The sequence below is a fragment of the Poecilia mexicana genome, unplaced genomic scaffold (genome assembly GCF_051168715.1).
Source record: "Poecilia mexicana isolate PSO_F unplaced genomic scaffold, ASM5116871v1 scaffold_22, whole genome shotgun sequence".
Taxonomy (NCBI): domain Eukaryota; kingdom Metazoa; phylum Chordata; class Actinopteri; order Cyprinodontiformes; family Poeciliidae; genus Poecilia; species Poecilia mexicana.
In genome coordinates, this window is record NW_028263391.1 from 22,598,663 (window position 1) to 22,624,549 (window position 25,887).

A 25,887-nucleotide genomic window follows, 5' to 3' on the forward strand; every position below is an offset into this window, starting at 1 on the left:
GCTGCCATTAGAAGAGCCAAACTGTTATTTTATTTTTCTCTGGTTTGAATCAACATGATTCGAGCCAGAGAAATGACTCTTTGTGTTCCCCCTGAAAACAACACAAGTATTTCCAAAAGGCAGGGTTTTTTAATTAAAATTTGCACATAAATGAGGTATTATTTACAGCTTTCTCAATAAACGTCTACTGTAAAAGTGCATCATTAGAGCCATCAACCCATTCTAATAATTCCTGAGCAACTTTCTTTTGTATGTTTCAACAGGTATTTTGATGATTCACCTTTGGTGATAAGCTTGGAGGTTTTGCATTTGGAAGGCCTTTTGCCATCACCCTCATCACTTACCTCTTGTGTCATGAGGGAGTTCCACAGGGCTCAGTTTTAGGCCCCTCCTCTTCACGCGACACCTGTTCCTACTTGGCAAATATGGGATCCCTGTTCATTGTAAAGGGGCGGAGAGTTAATCTAATAACAGGCTGCATTTATATGAATGACATTTCCCCAGAATGTTTCTCAGCTTAGCAGGTAACAAGTAGCTTAGTGGAAGGGGAAAATGAGTTCTGATGAAATTCCCGGTCGTCACTGTGACGTTGTGAAAATGTGTCAGTCGTGAAAGGTTTATGTGAATCACAAGACAAGTTTTCCCAGTTTCAAAAAGTTTTTGTTGCCATACCAGGTGAGGTAGCAGACAATATTTCTGTTTGCCGCTGTCTTGTCGACACGGGTGGAGTTTTATATTCAGGATGACACTGGACTATAGGGATGCTGCTCATTTATTTAGTGAGGAATAATGCATTTTAACCAGGCAGTAGATGAATCTGTGAATCAGAACCCATGCTTAAAGCACCACCAAGTGTTTTTCTTTTTTGCAGCGAGCTGAAATACTCCAGCTGAACAATAAATCCCCTCTCCCCATTTTCCTCCTCCTTCCCTCCTGTTTTCAGTAATCTGTGCTGGGCGAGGGGGTGTGTTACGGTAAGCCTGGGCCCCTTTCCTTGACATTGGTTGTAAATTGATAACAGGACTTGTAGAGTTGAGTCAACAAGCAAAACAATCTGGGCTGGAGAGTGGAACCCAGCGCTGCTGCCCCGGGCTGCTGGGAAGCATGCAGCACGGAAATCCTGCCCACTGCAACCGTCCCTCACTGAAAGATGTTTGTGTTGTAGAGAAACAGAAAAGCTGAGACAAATGCCTAACACTGCAAAGATATTGGTGATTTATTAGCTGGAAATGGAAGGAAAGGGTAAAGTCACTGTAAGCAGTGTTAGCGGAGAGTTTGTTGACATGGGAAATGACAATGTATGTGAAGCATGGGGTGTTAAGAAAAGAAAAGGGTGGAGACAAGTGGGGAAAACATTAAATGAGTCACTTCAGTTTATGAACGCAGCCAGCGCAGCTTGTTTTCTACTCTTTTATTCTCTCACTCCACCTTTTCTTCACGTGTGGTTCACCTTCCCAGCGCTAAGCTCTTCTTGTCCCTGAAAGAATAAAATATAAATTCCTCAACAGACTGTCACTTTCTTCCATTGCCTCTAAATCCATGGGTTTACTTCATTCACAGTCTGAGCAGACCGATTTGCACAACTTTACAACGAGCTCCAGGCTGAAAAGCTGGCAAACACACAAAGACATAGCTTCTTCACATGGGGCCACCACGGCGATGAAGGAGCGTTTTGTTGGGACACTACAAGCCTCTGCATGTGTGCATGCATAAATGGAAATGTCGACACAAATATTTAGCACTCACATCACAGCGGTGATAAAAGCATCAGTGCAAAGTGCTTGGATCTAACCCGTCCATTTGTCTTTCTCTTCTCCCGAATGAATATTCAAACACATGCACAGCGAACAAATGAGGAGTTCAAAGTGGGTCACCAGATCTACGTACGCTGCTGTTTGCTACATGGCCTCACTTCCATAACCGAGTGAGCTTTTGCATAATGATTAATAGGTTAAAGAGGAAGTTTTACAGCTTTCACTTTGTAGACTTTACTCTATTTGCTCAAACGAGACAGCTGGGGGAATATGAGGCGGCTGGTTGTTTGCACTCAGACGGATGTTTAGCACTTCCAGAGAAAAGTGTTTGAAAAGCTTCTGGACACTTTCAGTTTTATATTTAATGCATGTTTGTTTGTACAAAGTCACAGGGAATAAAATACTGGACATTTCTATGAGTTTGAGTTATTTAGTAAACAAAAAGCAAATCATTTGTGTTTATTGACAGCAGATAAACTGAAAGGCCACATAGTTGAGCCACAAGATAAGAGGCTTACAAAAATATTCATATCTCATGACTTTTTCCTCAGTTTTGCTCATTGCAACCATGAACTTCAGTCTGGCTCCGTAGAGCATGTGACTAACGGCTGTCCTGTCAACAGATTCTCTCACCTGAGCGACTGATCTCGTCAGCTCCTCCAGAGTAACAGCTCAGGTACTTCTCTGATGTCGTCTGAAAGTAACTGGTTGTTTTACTTTGGGCTTTCAGAGTAAAGGTGCTGTATGGCACCCCACACTTTTTCAGATTGCTATTCATCAAAAAAAAAAAAAAATTGTGTATATTTCTACTTCAGCTTCACAATATTTTTTTATAAACCCAACACTACATTGATGTTTGTGGTTGTGGTGTAGCTAAATGCGATCTGGGGTATAAATATGGGTGCAAGTTTCTCTTGCATTTATTGAGTAGCAAATCAAATAAAATCTTTATTTCACAAAGTAAAGTTTTTTCTTTTTTTACATAGATGAACACAGAGAAAACAAGAATATTATTCCCCACAGCTGGAACTGTTTCTCTGTATATCTTGTAGCAAATTTCGCGGCTGGCGACAGAAAAATAATGCAGCTTCCTCTTATCATCTCTACTTTAAAGTATATGATATCACTGCTCACCCTGAGGCAACGTTCACTGATACACCTCCTTTCTTTGAGCTGACAGGGTTGACAATGTCAGGCATGCTGGACTTGAATCACATATTCTTGCAGGGTTTTTTTTGTCAACCTCTCTCCCCTTTTTTTTCTTCTCTGGTTGTTTTCTGAATATTTCAGGAAATGTCAGTGCAGGGGCTGCAGAGGAGGGAGGGACTTCAGCAACTCCGCTTCAATGAAAAGCTTCTCTTTTGTGAAGCATGAATAAGGTACTTTAGAGTCTTAGCCAAGATAAGAAGCATGTCCAAAACTCTACATGCAAACCTCCATACGGCCAGGTTTTTGCAACAAATTTGCGTTTCATGCAGCTTAAATTAAAACAGAAACTCAGTGTTGATGAACAATGTTTATTCTCCGAGTTTTTAATTCCTTCACTTTATTCATTCAAATTCCCGAAGCTCACATCGTGAGAGACGCTTCTGCTTATCCATGGCGACCGTTCTTGAAGCTCTGAGGAGTTTGCATAGAAATGAGAGGTACTTAATGAAAGGGACAACCTTGCTTGTTCCACTGCGCCAGAAAGTTTCCCCACGTGATTCCCCAGAGATCCCTCCCTCCCTCCCGGAACGCGCAGAAGGATCTCAAGGCGCACACATCTGCTGAGTGGAGCGAACGTCCAGTCCGACCTCAGCTCTGCCTTTAGGTGACTTTCCAGTGCGAAACCGGTTCTTTGAAGGAAGACACATTTTTCGAGCTTGTCTGTTTGAACGCAAGCGAAGCAAACAGACTCCACGTCTTCTTCAAATGGGAATTACATGCGCGCGTAAAACTTTGGCACACTTTTTCGCTCGGTGAATTTCGGAGCCCCTTTCTTTCTAGAATCATGCCGGAGCGAATAAGTATTTCGGATTTTGTCGAGCTGACAAACGAGGATTTGTCTTCGCCCGGAACTTCCAGCTTCCAGTCCAAGATGAGCGACTGCAAGAACACCGTGTCAGCCGTGGAAGAGGTAGGAACAATGGTGCGGTGGGAGGCGGTTCACCTCCGTGTTGTCTGTTTACCTGCTCGGCTTTCTTAGCGGTGCCGCTGCAGGTAATGGGCCGAACACACTCACCTGTGGACGGATTTCTGAAACGCCTTCAACATTCATACCCACTTCAAATTTCTGATCGGTTTCATCTTCCATAAACGGGTCTAAAACACCTAATAAGTTAGTGATCCATTCCAGAGGTAAAGCAGTGGCGTCACCAGGAGGGGGGCATTGGGGCATTTTAAATTTGCTGCTCCTCTTCGTCAGGTAGTCTTAAATGCATCATATTTTTATTTGTATGAATTTAAGAGAAAACAAATTTGAATAGAGAGGGACTTTTCTAAACTTGTTTTTTAATGTTTGTGTCATTTTAAGTAATAATGCCACTTAGAGATATTCCTCTATAAGTTTTTAAGGCCGATACGGATTACTTTGACATGAGTATATATCCGATCTCCGATATATGTTGTTGATTTTTTTGTCTTTTTGGATGAATCTTGAAGCCAATATTGCTTTTTCTTCCTCAGGTTGGATTATAAAAATAACACAATTGTAATAGGATAAATAAAAATAAATCAATGTTTGATTAAAATAAGTGACAATAAATAAAAAATGATAAACACAGAATATAGAAAATATAACTAAATTAAATGTCGCAACAAATTAAAAAAATGCATTAAATAAATACTGAATGTGGAAAAAAATAATCGAAAAAGAAAATTAATAAAAAAGAAAAATAATGAATGCATTTGAAGCCTTTACCTTTTTACTCTTTCATTTTTAAATCCATCCCAGTCATTTACTGCTGTCAGAAACACCTATATATATAGTTTTTCCTAATTATTATTGTAAATTTTAAACAAGCAAAGTAAAACAGAATGTTAGAATGTATTGCTCCACAGTCAAAGTCAACCACATCTTAATTTAACCTCTTCTGTTAGTTTACAGACAAATGTTATAACAACACAACAGAACAACTTTAAAACATTTTACTGTTGGGGTAGAGGCTGCTGGGTGCTGAGACCTGCCAGTCAGAACTTATTTGGAAATAACTCCATTCTTTATAGATCTGATCCTTCCATCCCTCTATTGTCTACATGTTTCTCCTGGGAGAGTCTGGAGGTGGGGGGTGGTGCTTGTCACCAGCAGTTGGAGGGTGAGAGGTGGGAGATACCTCCAACAGGCTTCACAGGGCAACATCCGGCAGACAGACACTCATACCCCAGGGCAATTACTGGGAGCAATTCACAGGAATGTTTTTGGACAGAGGCAAACAACTGGAAGACCCAGAGAGAACCTGCACATACATGGGGAGAACACACAAGGTCCATGCAGAAAGACCCAGGCAGGGATTTGAACCCAGGACCTTCTATGCTGCAAGGCAGCCATGCTGCTGTGCAGCATGGAAATGTCTTTTGCTAAGCAGAAGAACAACTGAAAGTAAAATGTAAGATTAAAAAAAAGCTCCCCAGATTTTGTTGTAAAATATTGTTGTTGTTTTTTAAACTTGCCAATAACATACATGACTCCATCATTTATTTGTACCTGCTAACATGCATCCTGCTTCTGCTGAGGATCTTTGCAGAAGAAGAGTCACACTCTGTCACGCTGTTTATCTTATAGTTTAACTTTGAAATATGAAGAAAAAACATGAAAATCAACATAAATTAGTTTTCTGTCACAAAAAAAATAATAGTTTAATAGGCTTTATGACATGAGTGGAAACGACACGGGTTCATGTGTTCTATCATCAAGACATGATATAGATGTTTGAGGGGTTGCATGAAAATCTGTTTACTGAATAATAATGCAGAAAACCATAAAACATGATACAATTAATAATAATTAGTCAGGCCACATTATCAGCTGCTTAGTAGACATGTTAATTTCCACTTTACTTTTTGTAGAAGGTTGAGGTTACTTTTGAGCACTTCTTTAATTTCCAAGTCAGTTCTTGTTTTTGTTGCTGTAAAGATTTCCAAACAGCTGAGTTTGTCTTTCTAGTAAGAAGGGAAAAGGTGGGGGAGCTTTCTTTCAGCCATCTGACTCAAATTGTGCAGAAACATGTGGGGGAAGGGCAGTACCACAGACCAGTGTTTCCCCAACCCTGGCCCTCCAGGCTCACTGGCCTGCATGTTTTAGGTGTCTCCTTGCTTCAGCCCAAGTGATTTCAGTTGACAGGTGTTTGCTGAACTGCGTTCAGCTGAACTAGTCGTAATAAAGTAGGAAACACCTAAAGCATGCAGGGCAGTGTACCTTGAGGAGCAGGAACACTGCCTTGGACTACAATCAGAATATTTTACTGTTCTTCATTTACTGGATGAATCAAAAACTCTCACCACTTTGATGCACTGTTTTAAGCCTAACAAATCTCAGACAAAGCTTTATGCTTTGATGACTAAATGAGGATAAACGTGTAAATCCTCAATTTATGTCAGATTTAAAACTGCTGTCTCTTACACAGAATATTTTTCCACTTTTGTGTGCCGAAAAGTTGTAAAAACATTTTATAAAATGGACAGATCAGACTCTAAAGATACAAATTTGATTTAAAAAGTTGTACATTTCGGAAACCGTATGAAGGAAAATCTTATTTTCAAATGCTAACTTTTACAAACTTTGCTATTTTTTAATAACAGTAACCAGGCCATGCTGTTCTGCTTTGTTATTGCCTCTGCCTGTTTCCCACTGTTTTTCCAATCTTACATTGTTGAGGAAAAATGGGCTGAATGTTGGTTCTCTGTAGCATCCAGTGTGGACTGACTTGCATCATCAGGACAGTAAAAGTTACATAAACTAATGTTGCCTTTCAGGAATGAACTGGACGTCCTCGATCGAGCAGGAATCAGACAAACACTGGCCACATGTCACAAAAAAGTGTCACCAGTTGACAGAGTGTTGAGCCTGTGGTTTTAATCATGCACGGCTGTGTTTGTCCTAGTTGGGAAGCATGGTGGTGAAGGCCAGTTTTTTGTTTTGTTTTGTTTTTTTTGTTTGAACTGCAGGGCTAGCTTCAGGCTTGTTTGAGGTCTCTGTGTGCAATTCTGTTTATTTGAAATGTCTCCTCCCCAAAATCCTCAGGCAAAGGAGGAAACGGAGAGAGAAGTTGCCATGAACCCTGCCAGAAAACAAATAATTCAAGTGTGCATACACATGCACACACACACGCACACATACACACATACACACACACACACACGCACACACACACACACACATATACACACAAGCCCACCCTTTCTCATCTTATCACAAGACATTATAGATCATTGGGGATCTCATTAGTCAGCCAGACTTTTTTTGTTTTGTAAAAAGAGGATTTTTAATTTGTGTAGAAAATGAATTCATGTCAAGCAAAACTCCCTAAAATAATGCAAACAGTGCAGATATTCTAATAAGACTGAAGACATTTTTAAGGTTTTCCTTCGGAGTTCTTTAGAACCATAACAATGAAGCAAAGCTGGACTGAGAATCCACTTTTTTGCAGCTGTCTGATGCATTATGCTTGGGTTTAGGTTCCTTATTTTATGGACATGATCTATTGGAAAATACATAACAGAAATAGCTCAGTGGGGAGAGTCATGCTGGAATCCAACATGTGTGCACGCAGACACACAGATGTAAGGGCAACACACTTTTTCTAACTGGATATGGGTATAATGTTTAGTCTGCCCAAGAAGCAGAAGCTTGATTGATGACGAGGGTGAATGTGTGGGCATGTTTGTGGTTTAGGGCACAGACACTATTTACCCCCCCCCCCCCCACCCCACACACACACACACACAATCTGGCTGCTACTTATCTGTCCTGATTAGAGGCAAAGACTCAGGGAGATCATAGCAATAAAGAAAATATGTTTTTGTCCTATAAAGAGATTGAAAAGTTTCTCTTGGGATTAAACTTCTGGCATAGAGTTCTGTATGTAATGTAGGAAATACAGGATCACATGCCAGCTACACGCAGAGTAGCTCTCAAGCAGACTTTGTAGCTTTTAAAGTTTAATCACATGAGACGGGCAGAGCTCCTTATCTGTTGCACAAAGGACTGAATTTCTGGTCAGCTTGACTTTTCTGATGCATGGAGGGAAAGCAGAGATGCACCAGTTGTGCAAACAGAGACTGAATTGACCCAATTTCCCTTGACAACTCATAGATTGAAATATATAAAGCAATTTCAGGTCATTGACTTCAATTAAACTGAAATCTCCCACGATTTTTGATGCACTTTTAGTTTTAATAAAGTCAGATAAAGGTTAAGGATACACACTTTATGTTTATTAGGTTTTATTCATCTCCATCAGAACAGCCTTAAATCTATGAAGTGTGTCAAAAAATATCTCCAAACTTTTGCACTTCCACCAGTCTTAAAAGTTGATGCAGAACAAGATGGATCCATGTTTTTATAATGCGTCTGAGCGACGACGGAAAAACTGACTAATTTTACCTGGAAACATTTTTCCTCCTTTCGTCTTTGTTAAGTCTGTGTGAATTGTTGCCTCAGTTTCCTTATTCTTAACTGGCGGAAATGACAACAGGCATGGTCGTCTGCTGCTGTAGCAGGTCTTCTTCATGGTGTTGTGCTCCCATGTGTACTAGATAAATAACATTCTGCAAAGTGAGAGGTTATTTGAGCTTTATCTGAGTCTCTGTATCGTCTTCAACCAGTCTGCTCTTCTCATCTCACAGCAGCAAGACTTTTGTTATCCTCCAAACTCTACTCCTTGAGTATTTTCTATTTGTCCAGACCATTCTCCAGAGAAATGGTTATTTGAAATCCATGTAAATCAACAGCTTATGAAATACTAGTCTGGCACAAACACCTATGTCATGTTTAGTCTTGCTTACGTTCCTGTCCTCTCTGTTCTGACGTTGAACTTCAGTATACCGTCTTTCCCATGTCTGGAGAGATAAATGTGATCAGTTGCTGCCATGTGATTGAACAGATTCACCTTGTGAAGTTTCTGGTGACACTGCAACGTTTCTTGGTGTCCAGCTTATGAAGCAAAGTCAGCTCAAATGAGGCAGCAGCTTTCACTAAAACTCTTTCCATTCTCCGACTGTAGCTTTCCATAAATACACCCAACATTTGCCCTTTTTGATGAATAAATCAGGGAGAGTTCTTAACTACAAAGGGCAGGGCTGGGGAAACAACAACAACATGCAACAAGACATGGTCTCAGTCAAATATAAATTACTGTCTCCTTTGAGCTATTTGCGGTGCCTCCTGGGTGGAGCCTCAACACCAGCTTACTGCAACAAGTGGCCTGTGTGAGGAGAATAAACTAAATAAATAGCTTCAGTCCTCATGGTTTGAATAAGGTTTACTGCTCATTTAGAGTGGAGCCAGGTAGCAACCTGCCTCTGGTCTGCTTCCAAGTACAGCCTAAACCTGAAAAGCTGCAAGTGACACAACTGCACTTGCATCATCTGGGGCTGTGAATGGCAAGCCAAGACAGTTATCTGGATAAAACCCGTCTGCCTTAGTCACACACTGTGAGAAGATCAGGCAGACACGGTTTCTCAAATGTCTCTCTGAACAATGCTCAAATTATCTTCCCAATATGTAGATTAGTCAGACAGTTGTTTGAGTAAATGTTGTCTCTGTGTGTTCCAGTGTCTGGAGATGGACAACTCAACTCTGCACAGGATGAAGAAGACGATTAAAGCAATACACACGTCTGGACTCTGTAAGCGCCTAAGCAAAGCATCCGTCACCATGGAGGAGGGGTACCATGGTCGCAGCCGCTCTTTGTGGCAATGATGGGGTGCAGCAACCCAGCATCAGTTTTACACAAACAGCAGCAAAGAATCACATCGTGGAAATCTTAACACAGCTATCTGTGGGAAATAACACTTAGCAATGTTATTGTTTATGATTCACATAATCTTAACCTAATTGTAGTGTTTCCAACTGTGAGACATAACCAGATATGTGACTTCCTTGGATTTTCCCCTTACAGACTTTAAACTGGATTTGAACTTGATCCCCGAAGACTTGGGACTTGACTTTTATTTACACATCAAAGAGTTGATCCTTGTCTTAGACTTGGTCCTCAAAACATGCAACTTGTCCTGGAGTTGTCCCTGGAAGATATGCAACCCATTTTGGACCTGTCCTTCAAAGACATACGACTGGACTTTGATTTGTCCCTCATGGTGCTGGGATTCGACTTCGACTTCCTACACAAAGACTTGAAAGATGACTTTAACTTCCATCTCAAGGATTTTAGACTTGACAAACCCTCAAAAGTATAACTGAGTTTGGACTTGCCTCATATATTATTGACTTTGCCCCCGACACACTTAACATTTGTCTCGGAGTTTCCCCTTCAAGTCTTGAAAGTTGACTTGGGGATGGAAAAAATAACTCCTCAGCAACTTTGGTAACTTGTGGCTTCACAAGTGTGAATATTAGCAGTGGACAAGTTTGAAACTAAATCTAAAATAGTATTGTAAGAAGTTTCAGTCTTCATATAACACACTCTTTGTATGAGGAAGAAGATGTCATGAAATAACATATAATTTGGCATCATTTGCCAAATTGTTATGGAAAAATTAAAGGTTCTGATTTACGTATTTAGACGTAAGAGCACTAAAGCATTGCTGGACTATGGTACTCTTTCCAAAACAAGCTAAGCATGTCTACTTAGTAGCTTGTTTTGGGATAAATGTCAGCCTCTATTATTGCGAGATAAACAGCTCAGTGCTTTGGGAAGCCTCCACATATTTCATCTTACTGCGCCAGATGAGGATGTCAGGAAGCCAAAGTGGAACCGAGCTGTGTAGAGGACAGGGACAGATACCTGGTGTGCATTCTGATGATTGTTTTTATATTAATGTGTGGTTTAGAAGTGTCTGTGTGAAAGTAAATGGCAACAATCCGCTGCTCAGTTCAGTGACCTTGAAGTCCAGCAGCCCAGGTTGCTCTCCTACTGAGAGTGTGTCATGCAGACTGTCGTCAGCGTAATTCAGGAGAAATATGTCAGATGTGAGCACTTTCTCAAAAATGTTCAAAACAACTGAGTAACGCATTCAGAAAACCGTTTTCTCTGCTTAACATCCTGCTTCCTATTTCAATCATCCAATGTATTTTTGTTGCCAGAACCAGGCAGCTGCACTGAATTAGGCAACCCGATACAGTCAGCGGCTTTCCCGTATGTGCAGAGTAGAAGTCCATCATTACTTCCATCTTCTTCCTGTTTATCTTAGTAAGATCATATGGAGGAGTTCCGGTAATGTGATGATTGGAGGCCAATAGGAGGACTATTTATTACTTCTACATAAATAGGGTAAGTTGTGCAGCCTCCCCTCCCCCATGTGCAGGTCAGACGACCCCTTACCTCGTCACACATGCAATAACACGTTGCGAGGTACGCCTTCTTTTCATTCACATTGACTCTAAGTACACGTTTTCTCCCAGATTGCTGCGGTTTGTGACTCTGTGTGTGTTCTTGCAGACCAGTCAGTGTAGAGTTTCTCTAGTGGTATTTAACTTTTAAAGGTCGGCTGAAAAATCAGCCTCAGGCTTTTTGGTGATTCAGCTGTTTGCTTTCTGAGTTTCATGAATTTATTTATAAAATCAAAGTTTCTTGGCGTTTATGTTTGCCCTAATTTTATAATTCTCTATTGTTATGTTACGGTAAATGTTGACATCCTTTCTCTCTTTGGGTTAGTTAGAATAACTGTGAGGTGAAAGCCTGTTTCGCCCTAGCTGGGGTTTTTTTTGTCAGTTTTCACACTCTGTTTATAGAAATTACGTCAGCTGACAACGTCATGTCTCCTACTTCACTGAGTGCGGCAGGGAATGGAAACATGCTCCTGTTGCAAAATAAAAAGCCTTTATTTTCAGCAATAAAACTATAAATGATGGTTTTATAGAGAACGTACTTCATGAAAATATTTAACAAACTTTTAATACATTTTGCTGATGCAGAGCTTTGTGCTCTTGCTTTTAGAGGAGAGAAAATATTTAACTCAAAAATCTGTGGTGACTTTTTTTAAGTTGCTCCACCTTTTTATTGACTTTTTAGTGAAATTGCTTGGACAGAATCAACAGTTTTAATTATTACTTTGAAATTTACACATGTGCGATATGGAACATGTGCAATGCAGGTGGAAAATGTTCCATGTCTCACAGTTGGAAACACGCTTGAGTTTGAACTGGGGAATGTCTGAAACAAAATGTTGGAGGAAGTCAGCCAGTAAGAATTAGAAATCCTCCCACTCAAAAACTCCCACCTGATGGTTCAGGGTAAATCCTGGAGGTACTTCCTCCCTACCAGATCTATAAAACTCAAGTAGAAAGCTTTTTCTTGTCTGTTTTCAACCAGCTTATGTGTCTGTTTGGTTAATTACTGCTACAAAACCCAGAAACTTCTCCACTAATAAAATAATAATTATTATTTTTTTAACAGTTACTTTGTTTTCAATTAAACTTTTCTTTAAGATGAAACATTCTGACAGCATGAGTCAAACGGGTGCTCATGTTGTTTTTCATCAAGTTATTTTAGCACCTTCTCAATCGGGACATTTTAGATATAAAGTATGAGCTTATAAAGCCTGCTAAGAAATAACAGTCTTGTATTAAAACATGGAGCTGCAGCAGCATAAATAAAATGTCTCTTTCCTTTTTAGGCCTCTCTAACAAAATATCAAATTGATAAAAATGTAACATCTGTTTCGCCGAGTTGTTTTTCACATTGGACAAAAGAGACGAAGAGGATAATAACAGGCTCATAAATGTCTCATGTAATTGTAAACAAACATTTGCAATGACAAATCGATTTATGCTCATAAAGATTCAAGTCTTTAATCTGCCTAAGGTCATGACCTCTGGTAAAGAGCCGTATAAACCACAGAAACATGGATCTTTAGTTGTCTGCTGCTCTAATCTGTCCCACATGTTTGTCAAAGTCTGTCTGCCGTCATCAAGTTTTCTGAACATGTAGTGCAAGTCTGAGTAATTTGTTTTTCTTTGTCTGGATCAATATTCATGCTCTGCTTGTCTGTGTTTGTTGTTGTTTTTTTTAGCACACGTGGAAAACAAAGAGCAGTACATTGAGGTGATGGAGAACTTGGGGAACAGCCACCTGAGTCAGGACAACAATGAAATCTCCACAGGCTTCCTGAACTTGGCCGTTTTCACCAGAGAGGTCACGTCCCTCTTCAAAAACCTGGTGAGGGGGAGAAAGTGCAAATGGGAACTTGAACTACAACGACAATAGAGGGTTTAAGAAAGAAGACAAAACAGAGATGAAAAGAAAGCTGTAACCTGAACACGCACGGTGTGAGAAGAAAGGGATTTTTATTAGCTGCACCTTTTGCCTGGGACGGTCCAGAACCCTCCCACTGATCTCTCTCTGTCCTTGTGGTGTTGGTAATTTATCCCAGGCCTCTGTGTGTGAGGCGTGAGTCAGCACAGCACACACCAAACCCCCCCACCCCCCAAATTGTGTCAGTCATGGCCTCTCACTGGAGACGATGCCTAACAGATGTTAAAAGTGGATCTGAATGATTCAAATGAGTGATTTAAGGCATACATTGATCGTCTGTCACATGTTCACAGTGTTTTCTGTGTCAGATTAAACTTATGAACTTGCTTGCCTCAGCTTCTGGAAACCACCCAAAGCTTTCCTCCTGGAGTTCAGGCCGCTGTGTCAACACAGCAAGGTTAGCCCTACAGTCAACTCACGAAAGTGGCTGGACATTATTTAACTTAGGGAAGAGCAGTTCACCAGAAAAGCAACACAAGAAGCCTGTGCATGGTTACCTGGAGGTTGTAGGTGTGTAACTATTCTAAGAACCAAAAAAAAACAACAACCCGAAAACGATTTGATTTACTTCCCTGACCGGAAACTGTGGCAGCTGGTTCATGAGCAGTGGCTCTCCAAGTGTCCACACCCCTTGCAAAACACCAGGTTTTTGTGAAATTCAAGTGATTAAAAGTATCCTCCTTTAATATGACACATATGTTGTGTTGTTCAACTGTGTAGCAAACTTGATGTGAGAAAAAATATAAAAACTACAATGACTGATTTGCTACACCAACAGGATTTAGTCTTCTTGGGTAAAAGTCTTTCAGCCTACACCTTGCAAAATTTGTCCAAACGTGTTGGATGTAAAGTGGAACCACTCTTTGGTTGAATTTAGACCTACTGTGATGTTGCACCCCTCATCTTAAGCTTTCTTGCAGAAGTTTGAAGGTTTTGGGTCTCTTGTGAATTTCATTCATGTTCTCCCCAAAATGCAACCCCAGATTATAATCATTTGTTGCAAAATTTCCCTTTGCAATAGTTTACCAAAAGATTCTACTTGGTTTCCTCAGACTTAATTTAACATTTAGATATTCCTTCACCTATATTTTTTACATCTTTCCATTAAGCAGATTTGATTGTTATTCAGCTGAGTTGTTCATATTAACCATGGAAAAATGCACTTTCATTTTTGTCTCTGTAGTTTGTGACGGTAAAGTGTGCCCTGTTTGGTAACCTGTTTGTTGCTTTGTGATTCATTCAGTGCTAAAATATTGTGAACCTCCTAAATCTGAATTTAATTACAACCCACTCTTTACCGTTACCAAACCCCAAACTACCATCACAGTTGCATCACACGGATCCTCACATCGTTCATCGGGTGACTCACCAGTTCAAAATGAGTGCACCTCATTTTCTCGTTCCCAGAAATGCAGGCCTATTGGGAAATATAGTAAATATGCTGGGTGAATTTTTTGTGTGTGTGTGTGCGTGTGCGCGCGTGCGTGCGTGTGCGCGCGTGATGATCCATGTTTCCTTTGGTGCCATGTGTGATGTTGTAAAGGAAACTTAAACTCTCTTTAGTCATTTGCTGTTTGATTTTATCTTTTAGGTCCAAAACCTCAACAACATCATGGCGTTTCCTCTGGAAAACGTGCTGAAGTCTGAACTCCGGGACAGCAGATTAGTGAGTATGAACAGAATGACAAAAAACACTTCAGCAAAAACAACTTCTATAGTTTTTAAATGGCATTAGCAGCTACCAAGACATGAAGATATTATTAAAGCTTTAAATTAATGGCAACCTTTATTAATGGATTTATTATACTTACTGTAGCTCTTTGAAAAATATTTTATGCTATCCAAAGTAATCCTTTCAGCAACACATGAGGCCTTTTTATTAAAATGATCGCAAATACAAATTTTAAATTTATTATTAATCTATAAAAATCAGTTTCACTTTCTTTTTACTGAAATAGTTCATTAGTAATATCCTAATGAGTAATATTCTTGTTTTTATTCTCAAATAGTAAAAAACAGGATGCAGTTCTTTGGAAACAAATAATTAAATTCCTTTTAAAATATTGTATTGCCTAAATGCCATGACATGGCATTCCTTTAGAGGACACTTGGATCATTTGTAATAAAGGATCTGCACATCTATAATCAACATGAGAAAAGCTCGGCCCTCTCTGCTTGACTTAACATCAACAGCAGGGTTGATATGTTGATTATTATTTTTTGGATTAACTGATTAATTGGACAGCAACAGGTGCAAAAGACTTTGTTTTTGCAGAATTTGAACCAGGTGAAGCTAAAACTACTCCTTTTCAGGAGTTTTGGGTAAAACATATTTACAGACGAAGGTGTTTTTTTTATCTTAAATTCAAAACGTATATATTCTTGTACAGTTTGGCTTAATTACAGCTCTGAGCATGTCGTTTTTTGTTCAGCAAATGGCATGTATCTGAGTCTGTTACTAAATTACTTCAAAAATTGATTCATCACAGTTAATCCGATTAATCATTTCAGCCCTAGTCTGCATCTTTTTCATCATACCAAAAATGTAAAATTGATGCTTTTAGGGTGAAATTCTTTTTAAGAAAATGGTGCATGAAATTATATTAAGAAAAAGCATCATTTTATGATGGCTAATAGAATCAGAATGAGCTTTATTGGCAAAGATTTTGTGCACAAACAAAACATTTTTCTTTGGTTCACTTGCACACAGACATTAAGCTTCAACTGTATAAACTTTACAGGAAATAAGATAACAGATAAAAACACCAATTCATACATAGATATATGACTATGTATACCCAATATGGGTGACCATTTATGAGGTTATTTATATATTATTTTCTTACATAAAGACAATAAATATTCTAATCTGCACAGATTATGTAAGCCTGGCTCTGCCTCTGTTGCTTTCACGTGTCTTGCTCAGTATTTTTGTCCTCTTGATTCACCGTGCCAACAAGCCAGTGAGTAACCGCAGACGAATGCTTAGGTAAGCTCCCGTCCTGCCCTGTCTCTGAACAGCTGACTCCATGACTGGACTTTGTTTCTCTGTCACTGTGGCGGATGGCAAATTGCCACAGAAATCCTGTTCAGCAAGGCGGCGCGCAGGTTGACGTAACAGAAGAAGTTACGTCTTGTTCTGAAACTATTCTACTCTCTTACAGGAGCTGAAGAAACACATGGAGAAGAGTTGGAAGGATTATGACATAAAATTGTAATTACACTCGTCTTTTTGCTCTCATGCTGCAACATTCTTGATATTTACTCTGAGAAAAAACAGTTTTAATGAAAGACAAACTTTTTCAAACTTTGATCTGTCATATTGTGATTTGCTGTGCTTTATAGGAAAATGGAAGAAAAGCAATGCATATTTTATTATAAAGGTTTCTTTAATCTCCTATACTAAAAGAATGATAGTGTAACAGATTGCCTTCAAAATGTTGTAAAAATGTCAAAATTTGGAGGAGCTGCACACATTCAAAGCTCAGGTGGGAGAATCTGTTGACTGGACACTTACCAGATGCTCCAGTCAGAGCAGATAAGAGTTTGACCTTTTGGTCTAAATTCATTGAACATATGCCCCACCGGTGGAGGCAGCATCATGCTTTGGGATGCTTTTCTACTCTAGGGACAGAGGAACTCGTCAAAGTTGAATATGAATAGAGCCACATGGAGGTCAAACCTGAGACTGGGGCTAAGCTTGACCTACTAGCAGGACAGAAACACAAACACACAGCCACAGGTTTAGATCAAGCAACGTTCATGTGTTAGAATGGGCTAGTTAAAGTCTAGACCTAAATCCAAGCAAAGATTAATGTTCACAGAAGCTGTACATCCTGTCTGAGGGAATTTGAGCTATTTTGCAAAGGAGAATGGAAACATTTCAGTTTCTGGGTCTGTAAAGCTGCTAGAAAACCTGAAGTTTTAAACAGTCAGTCCACTCCACAGCTCCTGGATTTTCATTTGCAATATAATAAAAACCATGTACCACTTTTTCCATTTTCACTACTCTGTCCTCAGTTATATAAAATCCCAGTGAAATATTGAAGTTGTGGGTTTAACTGGGGAAAATGTGACAAAGTTCAGTGACTATAAAACACATTTGAAAGCACAGAATAATATGTCGTCCGTTTGGTTATTTCCCATTACTTTGCAATAAAATAAAGCTTAATAAAGCGTGCAGCATCTGTGCTGTCGAATGTTTTCTGCTGATATAAACATGTTTTACCTTTTCTGGCTTTCCTCCAGCTTTTCAGATGACTTAGTTTAAAAAGAGCCACTCTTTTACACGATGACACATCGTCTCTTCAGAAAATAGACTTTTAAACACGTGACGGTGGTGAATGATTAAGAATGATCCTCTATTTTTGTTGCCTCAAATTCTGCTTTCTTCTTCCCTTTTTTAGAGGGAAGTTGGAGAAGGAAAGAAGGGAGAAGACGCGGCAGCTGGGGGTGAACAGGAGAGACGGATCGGACGGAGGGGAGGACATGGAGAGGGAGAGGAGGATTTTCCAGCTGCAGATGTGTGAGGTGAGAGAAGGCAGGGATCAGGGCCAGTTCAAACATTAAAACCTGGACTCTTGCTTACCTGTGGTGGCTTTTATTTATTCTTACACTGGTGGTCCGCCTTGTGGGTTGCGTTTTCCATCTGGCATTGACATTTTCCTTTCTCAGGAGTTATGTGGTACTTTGTGTTGGCCCATCAGATAAACCCCCAACAATTCAGGTTTGTGGCTGCAAAGCAACAAAATGTGAAAAAGTTTGAGATGTGAACATTTTTCAAAGATGCTGTGGGGTACATGGCTATAAACGAACCAGCTGGTGTTTCCTGTCCGACATCCTGCTGGTTTTCTCTCAGCACTTAGAGCCTCATCGGAGGAAACAGTGGGCTGCCTGCTGCAAGGAACAATTCATTAAATAGCAGGGCCAAACAGAAAGCAAAAAAATAATAGTTAAATCTCAATATCTACTGATTTACTGTTTAAAAGCGACACTGCAATGCAGCTTGCTGATATAAGAAGCAGGGTCATTGTAAAAAAAGCTATTGCTTCAGCAGTCATGGGATTGTGTACTGATTATTTTTTGTTGTGATGTGGAAACGGTCCCGGCTGATATTTATTGTAATAACTACCATATTGAAATGCTGACAGCAGTTGGTTATAAGCTGCATATGGTAACAAAGCAGTGGGAAGCTAAAGCTTCATGCTGGTGATGTTCTCATTCCTTCATTCCAGGAGAATAACTTTGTGTCAGTGTAAAAGTTCCACCAATCACAATTTTGTGGCCAGTATCTAATATTTGATTTTTCTGTAACCTTTGACCTGCTAACACCTGTTTGGACCTGTTTCACGTTCTCTATAAGGATAATAATAAACTGTTCAAAACATTTTTTACTAGCCTTCTGTTAGTGAGGGGTCATTAATTATTTACATTTAGAACCAAAGGTGACATTTGCTGTCACTTTCAAACCAAGTAGAAAAGACAAGAGAACCATTTTATGCTGTTTTTAGCTTCTCATATTAGCATTTAGCACACTTACCTTTACTGAAGTACAGTCTCCCTGTGTATTCACTGGAGATTGTTGAGCTTTTTGAAAAGGCTAGAAATATTTCCAACTTTTAGATGTTTCATGACAGGCAGACCTTAGAAGTTTGGGAGGATTAAAAGGACAGACTTTGTTGTGTTGCGTTTCGCCTTCCTGTTATGCTAATCAGACATATGTCAATACCCAAAATGAGGGAAATTTTACTGAAGGTGTTGGTGTGTGCTTCAGATGAGTATGTAGCTCATGTAAACGTAGCTGGAGGAAAATCCTGAGGTCTGTCCTTCTGACGTAGAGCAGCTGAACACCAATAGAAGAGGCAGAGGAAAGGAATTTAAATTTGAGTCTTTCCTCCTCCCTCCCTGTTCATACACACATCCAGGAAAACTGAAAGAAACAGGCATGAATATAAACATAACAGAAAACAGATCGCTGAGCTACAGAGAGACAGATGGTTTTTCATGCTGTTTAATGACGCTCACAGTGCAGCTCTTCCAGCTTTCTGTTTCTCTGAAGCCTTTCGAATCCATTGACCTACTAAAGTGTCGTAAAATGTAACCTTTGAAGGAGCATAAAGATATATTGGAAAGAATGCAGCACTAACAAGAACAAAGTTGATTGTAAAGTATTTAGTCAAAACGCTCTGCGGCTCAGTTTTATGAAGCGGTTTTAAACCGAAGGTGTTTTTATGTTTTCAGTATCTGTTGAAGATCCAAGAGCTGAAGGTGCGCCAGGGACCCGATCTGCTCCAAAGCCTCATCAAATATTTCCAGGCCCAGCTCAGGTTAGTCTGTCAGCAATTATCAGTTCCATCATTTTAACTGTAGACCATAGTTTTATTTAATTCATTCAACTGTTTTTACTTACATACTAAGCTACTTTTGCAGCCGCAGCATGTGATGTTTGTTTGTTGGAAACCGAGGCATTCAGAGTCGGATCCCAGTCATGGCTCAACATGTCGCTTTCTGGTTTCAGTTTTTTTCAGGATGGGCTGAAAGCTGCAGAGAATCTCACTCCATTCATTGAGAAACTTGCTTCTTCTATTCACACGGTAAACAGAAGCTGCTTTTATCTGTCTTTTTTACATTCAGTCAGTAAAGCAGGACCTGAAACTTGGAAAAGTCCCTCCCAACTTCCTTAACTTGTAGAAATCAGGGGACTTGAACACACCAAGTTAGACACAACATGAAGTCTCTGCAGGTTGTGTGTGGTGGCCTATTTTTACCTCAGATTAAATTGCACAGTCATCCTGTTTACAGCCACACATTGATATAAACTTCTTAATCTCACTGAATTGCGACTCATAAACAGTAACCATTGTAACCTAAATAACATCCTTTTCTAGTCCTAATGACATCATGCCAGCATGTTTACATCCTGTTCTCATTTCTATTATTCTGTTGAGGTTTTAATTGCCTCCATTACAGTTGGATACAAGATGGTCCTGCTTGTATCTGAAATCTCATTATTCTAACAGCACCTGGATTACAAATCTCTTGTTCTCCTCACTCCTTCTCTAGAGTCTTGTGCCAGGTTGAGCAATGCACCTTTTTCTTTTGAGATCCACATCTTCTCCTGAATCCAAGGTTCAAAACCAGTCGGAGTCTCTTTTTTCACCTCCGTGGAGTGAACTGTTGAAAAGTGTGAACCTTCGCTCCTTGTTTTTAAAAAGTTGGTGGTCTGCCAGTCCTACATTGCTCATTTAATTACTGGAAGATAAAAACATTATCATAAAGTTTCATTTTTTTTTAGTATTTTTAGTGAACACATTCACACTTTGCACTGCTGTCTCAGTCACACATAGTCTCTATAGTTCCAGTAAGGTTGTTTTATGCTTTCTGTATTAAACATAAAAACAGAACTTTGTGGCTCCAGAGCATCAGACTCAGTGAAGAAGAGATGAAATCTGTGTGCATTTCTGACAGAATGCCTCAGCAGCTCCCAGCCTCATAAAGATGGGGCCAAGCAGACTGTTTGGGACGGGGATGGATCCATCCCACTGCCTTCCTGTGGATATAATGCGTCTTTAATAGCTAGTATTACCGTAAACTCCAAATGACTGGAAATGCATGAGGCAGTTGCATTTTTATTTTATTAAACCTCCGGATTCAAAAGTCAGGAAGAACTAAATCCTGTCTGTGTTTCTGATGTTATCCCAGAAGAAAACGTGTGGACATGACTAACCCTCAGTTTAACCAGGCCCAATGCATCCACTCATACACTCCCTCTGCACCTTTTTCCTTCAGCTGCAATGAGTCACCCAACGGATATTCTTTGACCCCTACAAGAAAAGCAGGAAATCTTTTTTTTTTTTAGATTTGACTTCTCTTTTGTTTCACTTTCATTTTAATTCAGTTGCAAACACCAACGTCTCTCTTCCCACTGGTGACGACTGCTCCTCTCCCCTCCAAGTTCAGCTTACAACATTGCACTTTGTCTGAAAGATTCCCCTATTTCCATATTTTCTTGAGGCAAAACCAATTTTTCCAAGCACTGGTCTCCAGTCTGCAGAGATGTAGCTTTATACTGCTTCCAGGGAAAGTCACCAGAAAACGGCTGCTAGCAGTGGCACTGGGAGTGTTAGATGTTTTTCTGGTTCTCTGTGGGCAGAAGCAGAACACTGACCTGTTCAGACATGCCAGACCTCAGCCTCAAGAAGGAAGTAAAAAATCAAAAACCTATTATGGTTCCCAGGAAGAAAATGCAAAAAAAGGCCTTGCTAACCCAAATACTTTCTTAAAGCCCTTTTTAAAAAAAATAAGTATTAAGACCCAGTCTGCAACAATTCATGTCATTTCAAAAAGTTCTAATTTACCCTCTACCCCTATGATGATAAAAATACAGATTATCTAATGAACCACCTAATGTTAATGTTGTTTTGCATTTCTCAGGTTGAGTAAAACACTTTTATGTGTTGCAGATGCGCCTGGAGCAGGACGAGGAGGTAAAAAAACTCCTTCAGCTGAGGGATTCTCTCAGGTTACTTCTGCAGGTCGAGGGCAAAGAGGTAAGCCGAGTTCGGATTTGCTTTATTCAGTTCTTTGATGCCGAAATTAATGTCTTCTGTCAGCAGATGAACAAATAAAACACCGAATAAATGAAAGGAGAAAAAACATGATTACAAATAACCGTTACTACTCGGGTAACGGTTATTGGCAGGCAAATTGAAGCATGCAAATTACCACAGAGACAGTAGGAGCAAATTTAGAGGACCGGAAAATACTGTACAGTTAAAATACCATACTGATTCAAAGAAATTCACAACTGTGGATGAATATTTAATTGTTTTTTATTTATATATATATATATATATATATATATATATATATATATATATAATATAATATATAAATGTTCATGTATATTTATGCACATAAAAACAACAGTTGAGCATTACAAGAAATGGAAAAACTACAACTATAATGGGAGGGATGTAAACACTTTTGTCTAGCATCTTATCCCGTACACTTCATTTAAAACTGCATTTAAAGGAATTACATTGTAAATGGCCAATTTCAAGTAAATTATATAATTATAGTTAACATCCAATAAGAATGCGTTCTGGACTCAAAATATACAAATAAACAAACAAAAATTTAAATGAAAATAAAAACAAAATCCTCACCAAATGAGTTAAATCTAATGTTGCAAATACAAAGTTATTAGTTAACAACAGGAAAAAATCTAAGTATTTAGTTTTTTTTTAAATGAAATGTCCATTTTAAAGTGGATAACAGACTTTGAAAAGGTTGAGCAGATTAAATAAAATAAATATGATGCTACCGTATAGTTAATTGTATCAACATAGAAGCAAACTAACATAGAAGCAAACTAGACCATTTGCAAAATTATTTAAATACTTTAAATGGAAAAAAAAGAAGTATTTGAGGAACACCCTCAAATACTTTATGTTTTAATTTGACTTATTTACAAAAATTCACATCGCATCCTGCTGACCTGGTGCAAAAAATAAGAACTCTAACTACGCTGCACACGTTAGATGCCTTAACCACCAACTGGTTTAACGTTTTGACTGAAGTTCTTAAACTGTCTTCGTATCCCAGGAGTATCTGAACCGGAAGAATTCTGGGAATGGCTACAGCATCCACCAGCCACAAGGAAACAAGAAATATGGGACTGAGAAATCTGGCTTCCTTCAAAAGAAGAGCGACGGGTACAATGAACTCATCAGGGTTCAATAAATAATCGATTTTTATTAGGGTTGCACATACAGTTTTTGTCAGAAGTTCACATCCATTCTCCATGGGCTTGAATACCAGAATAAATTTGGGCTTAGTGCAGCTATGTAACCAACCTGACACTGATCTGGCTTTTCATGATTCTTAATTAATTAACTGGGTTTGTACTTCTGATCATGGGTCTCTCGAATCAATTTGTTTTAAAGCTGTAAATGCAACTTAAAACAATTAGAGGATTTTTGAGCCTGTTAAAGAGGGAGAGGGGCGAAGTCGAGCTTCGTCTGGACCATGTGGTTTTTGTTATGGGATGAAGAGTCCAGCAGGGGCCCCTCCTTTGGAGTTTATTGGCAAACAAGCAGATCCAACTTTTGGAGCATTTACACACACACATATACACACCCAGCTAGATTACCCTGAGATAGGAGAGGGGATGTGGTTCAGTTGGATAAATGGCAGACCAGAGGAGAATAAAACCTCCTGAGTTGACGAAAACAGGAATGAAGTTATAAAATCTGATAACACTTTGTTTAGATCTACCCAAACCAGAGGTACAGGTTGGCTCAGGATCTCGCAGTGCTGTTCACCACAAATCACACCTACTAGTAACGTTAGATCACTGATAAAACAGCTTTTTTTTTTTTTTTTTTTTACACTCTTAACCATCTAGGATCAGGAAAGTTTGGCAGAGGAGGAAATGTGGAGTCAAATTTGGATACTTGACTATTTCCCACAGTACGGTGAGGAATAAAAGAGTTCACTTTGTTCATTCAAATGAGAAAATGAAGCTTAAGTCAAAGCCTGATGAAGCTTTGTTTTCATTCAGATCAATCGACCTCCAGCCAAACTGAACCTTCTGACCTGTCAGGTGCGGCCCAACCCGGAGGACCGGAGGACATTTGATTTGGTTACTCGTATGTTTATTTTTGCCTAAAATGTATGAAATGAAATCTAAATGGGTTGGAACTAATTTTTATGGAGCTTCCAACAAGTTTACCAGCTGTTTGACTTTTTATTTTTTGTTTATTCCAGATAATCGGACTTATCACTTCCAAGCAGACGATGAGCAGGAATGTCTGATGTAAGTGCCGAAGCCTCTGTGGGATACTGCTTAATGTTATTCAGTTCTTATCTTATATTTTACTACCTTAGAAACAAGTTGTGACAAGTGAAGGAAGGCTCTTAAATATAAAGCTCAGGTTTGTGTAAGGAGGATGTTTTGCAGACTTCACTCTGGAAACATTTCTGCCCTGAACTGGATAAGTTAAAACAGAAAGTGTGGGTGACTTTTACATTTTTTCCCATACATAATAGCTAACTAAGATGTTTTTTGACAAAACATTAGGAAGCATGCCAGCTATTGCATTATGGGAAGACAAGCATGGACACTATTCCACTTCTTTCAAATATGTCTTCACAGCACAGTCTGGGCTTTCTCCCATTCACTTGGATTCTTCCAATAGATTTTCCACTAGGCCAAACAGAGAACAGACGGAGTTGTGAATGATGACGTGGCTTTTCTGCTCTATTTTACAATTACTCTCTGCCTTTAGTTGTAGCAACGGCAGCAGAGGAAGTGAACAAAGTCATTCAGTCCATTTCAGCCACACTTCCAAATATTGAATTAATTTGTTCGGATTGGTATTTCTCTCTTTGCAGTGCAGGATGGGCCTCCAAGGATCAAAGTCTGCCTTGTGACTTTTAGGATCATGTTCCATGGCAGAGGTTAAATGTTTAAAAGCATTAGGCAGAGCATCTTTTGTGTGTTTGACCGTCCTGTTATCTTTTGACATCTGTTTAAGGTTAGCTGAATGAAAGAACAACCATTATGTCCTTTATTCTAAATAACTTTTTTCGCCTTTTGTGCTTCCTCTGACTTAATCTTTGACCAACTTTTTCTTCAGTAGCAACTTCCACACCGAGGAGTCTTGTTTGCTAGCACAACAGTTTAGTGCTTGAGCTTATTGAGTTTCTGGCAGGCCAATCCTGTAACTTCACAGTATATCTCTTGTTAAAATGATGCTTGAAAGCAAAATCTTACCTTTTTATAGCTCAGAATAAGTGAAGCATACAATGTACTGGCTGGGAGGTTCACTGGTCCCAGCTGGTTCTGGGTGGGACGTGCTTAGTGAGGAATCTGAGTGTGTTCTGATGTGGTTTTGGATGGGGGTGTGTAAATGTCCCCTGCTTTTCCCTGGTCTATGGGCCTCTTGACAGGTTCTTTTTTTCTGTGGGGTCAAAGAGAGATGAAAACAGTTTGTAGCAAAGACGTTGTGAAGCTCACAAAGTTGCAGATGTGGCTCAGTATGGGTCTTGTTACTAATAAAGCTGAGAAAGTAAAAGTGGTGCTGACTGATCAGTAAATGAACTGCAAACACATGCGCAACACGCGCTGTAAAACATCTGATGTTGTGGACACAGAGCTTTCCCACTGTCTCACTGCGAAACGTGGCATTTCCTAAAGGTTTGTGTGGGTTTTGCTTTCAGCTGGGTGTCCGTGCTGCAGAACAGTAAGGAGCAGGCCCTGAACACGGCGCTGGGAGGAGATCAGCTCCACGTGCAGGACAGTGGCCTGCAGGAACTTTCCCAGTCCATCATCGCAGATCTGCGACAGATGCCAGGAAACGAGGCGTGTGCAGACTGCGGGGCGCCAGGTCAGCTGGTCCCTCATCAAAAATATTTTAATGGTTCATTGTTTGATTTATTTGTTTTGTGCAAGCTTCTTTAATCCCAATATTTTTTGTTTTTATTTGCAGAAGAACTATTTGTGTGTTGGTTTTTGGAAAGAAAATATCAAAAACAAAAATTGGGATATATTAGATAAAAATAATTTATTATTTAGATTCAAAATATGAAATTCATTTTTCAACTCAAAAATGGTGCAGACATGTTTCCCTTTAGCACTAGCTTCTTACGCAGAGGGACACAACTTGTCTTTTTTTTTTTTACATGAAAATCTTTGATTTTTTAAAATCTTACTAGAA

The 25,887-nt window shown here is 39.4% G+C and overlaps 1 protein-coding gene across 2 annotated transcripts in view; it reads left to right on the plus strand.

The window, feature by feature from the left end:
- Positions 1-3,465: 3,465 nt before the first annotated feature.
- The window catches only part of asap3 (ArfGAP with SH3 domain, ankyrin repeat and PH domain 3), a 34,056-nt gene continuing 11,634 nt past the window's right edge, over positions 3,466-25,887 (plus strand). The window contains exons 1-14 of one of the 2 annotated variants that reach the window (XM_088002329.1): positions 3,466-3,873; positions 9,508-9,580; positions 12,924-13,069; positions 14,757-14,831; positions 16,330-16,379; positions 17,572-17,695; positions 19,406-19,491; positions 19,683-19,758; positions 21,628-21,714; positions 22,772-22,881; positions 23,574-23,643; positions 23,730-23,817; positions 23,936-23,984; positions 25,391-25,557. In XM_088002329.1, the coding sequence (XP_087858455.1) occupies positions 3,748-3,873; positions 9,508-9,580; positions 12,924-13,069; positions 14,757-14,831; positions 16,330-16,379; positions 17,572-17,695; positions 19,406-19,491; positions 19,683-19,758; positions 21,628-21,714; positions 22,772-22,881; positions 23,574-23,643; positions 23,730-23,817; positions 23,936-23,984; positions 25,391-25,557 (1,327 nt within the window). In that variant the 5' untranslated portion in view covers positions 3,466-3,747. The remainder of the gene's footprint in view (positions 3,874-9,507; positions 9,581-12,923; positions 13,070-14,756; positions 14,832-16,329; positions 16,380-17,571; positions 17,696-19,405; positions 19,492-19,682; positions 19,759-21,627; positions 21,715-22,771; positions 22,882-23,573; positions 23,644-23,729; positions 23,818-23,935; positions 23,985-25,390; positions 25,558-25,887) is intronic. The other variant, XM_015007120.2, reaches the window with a different exon arrangement.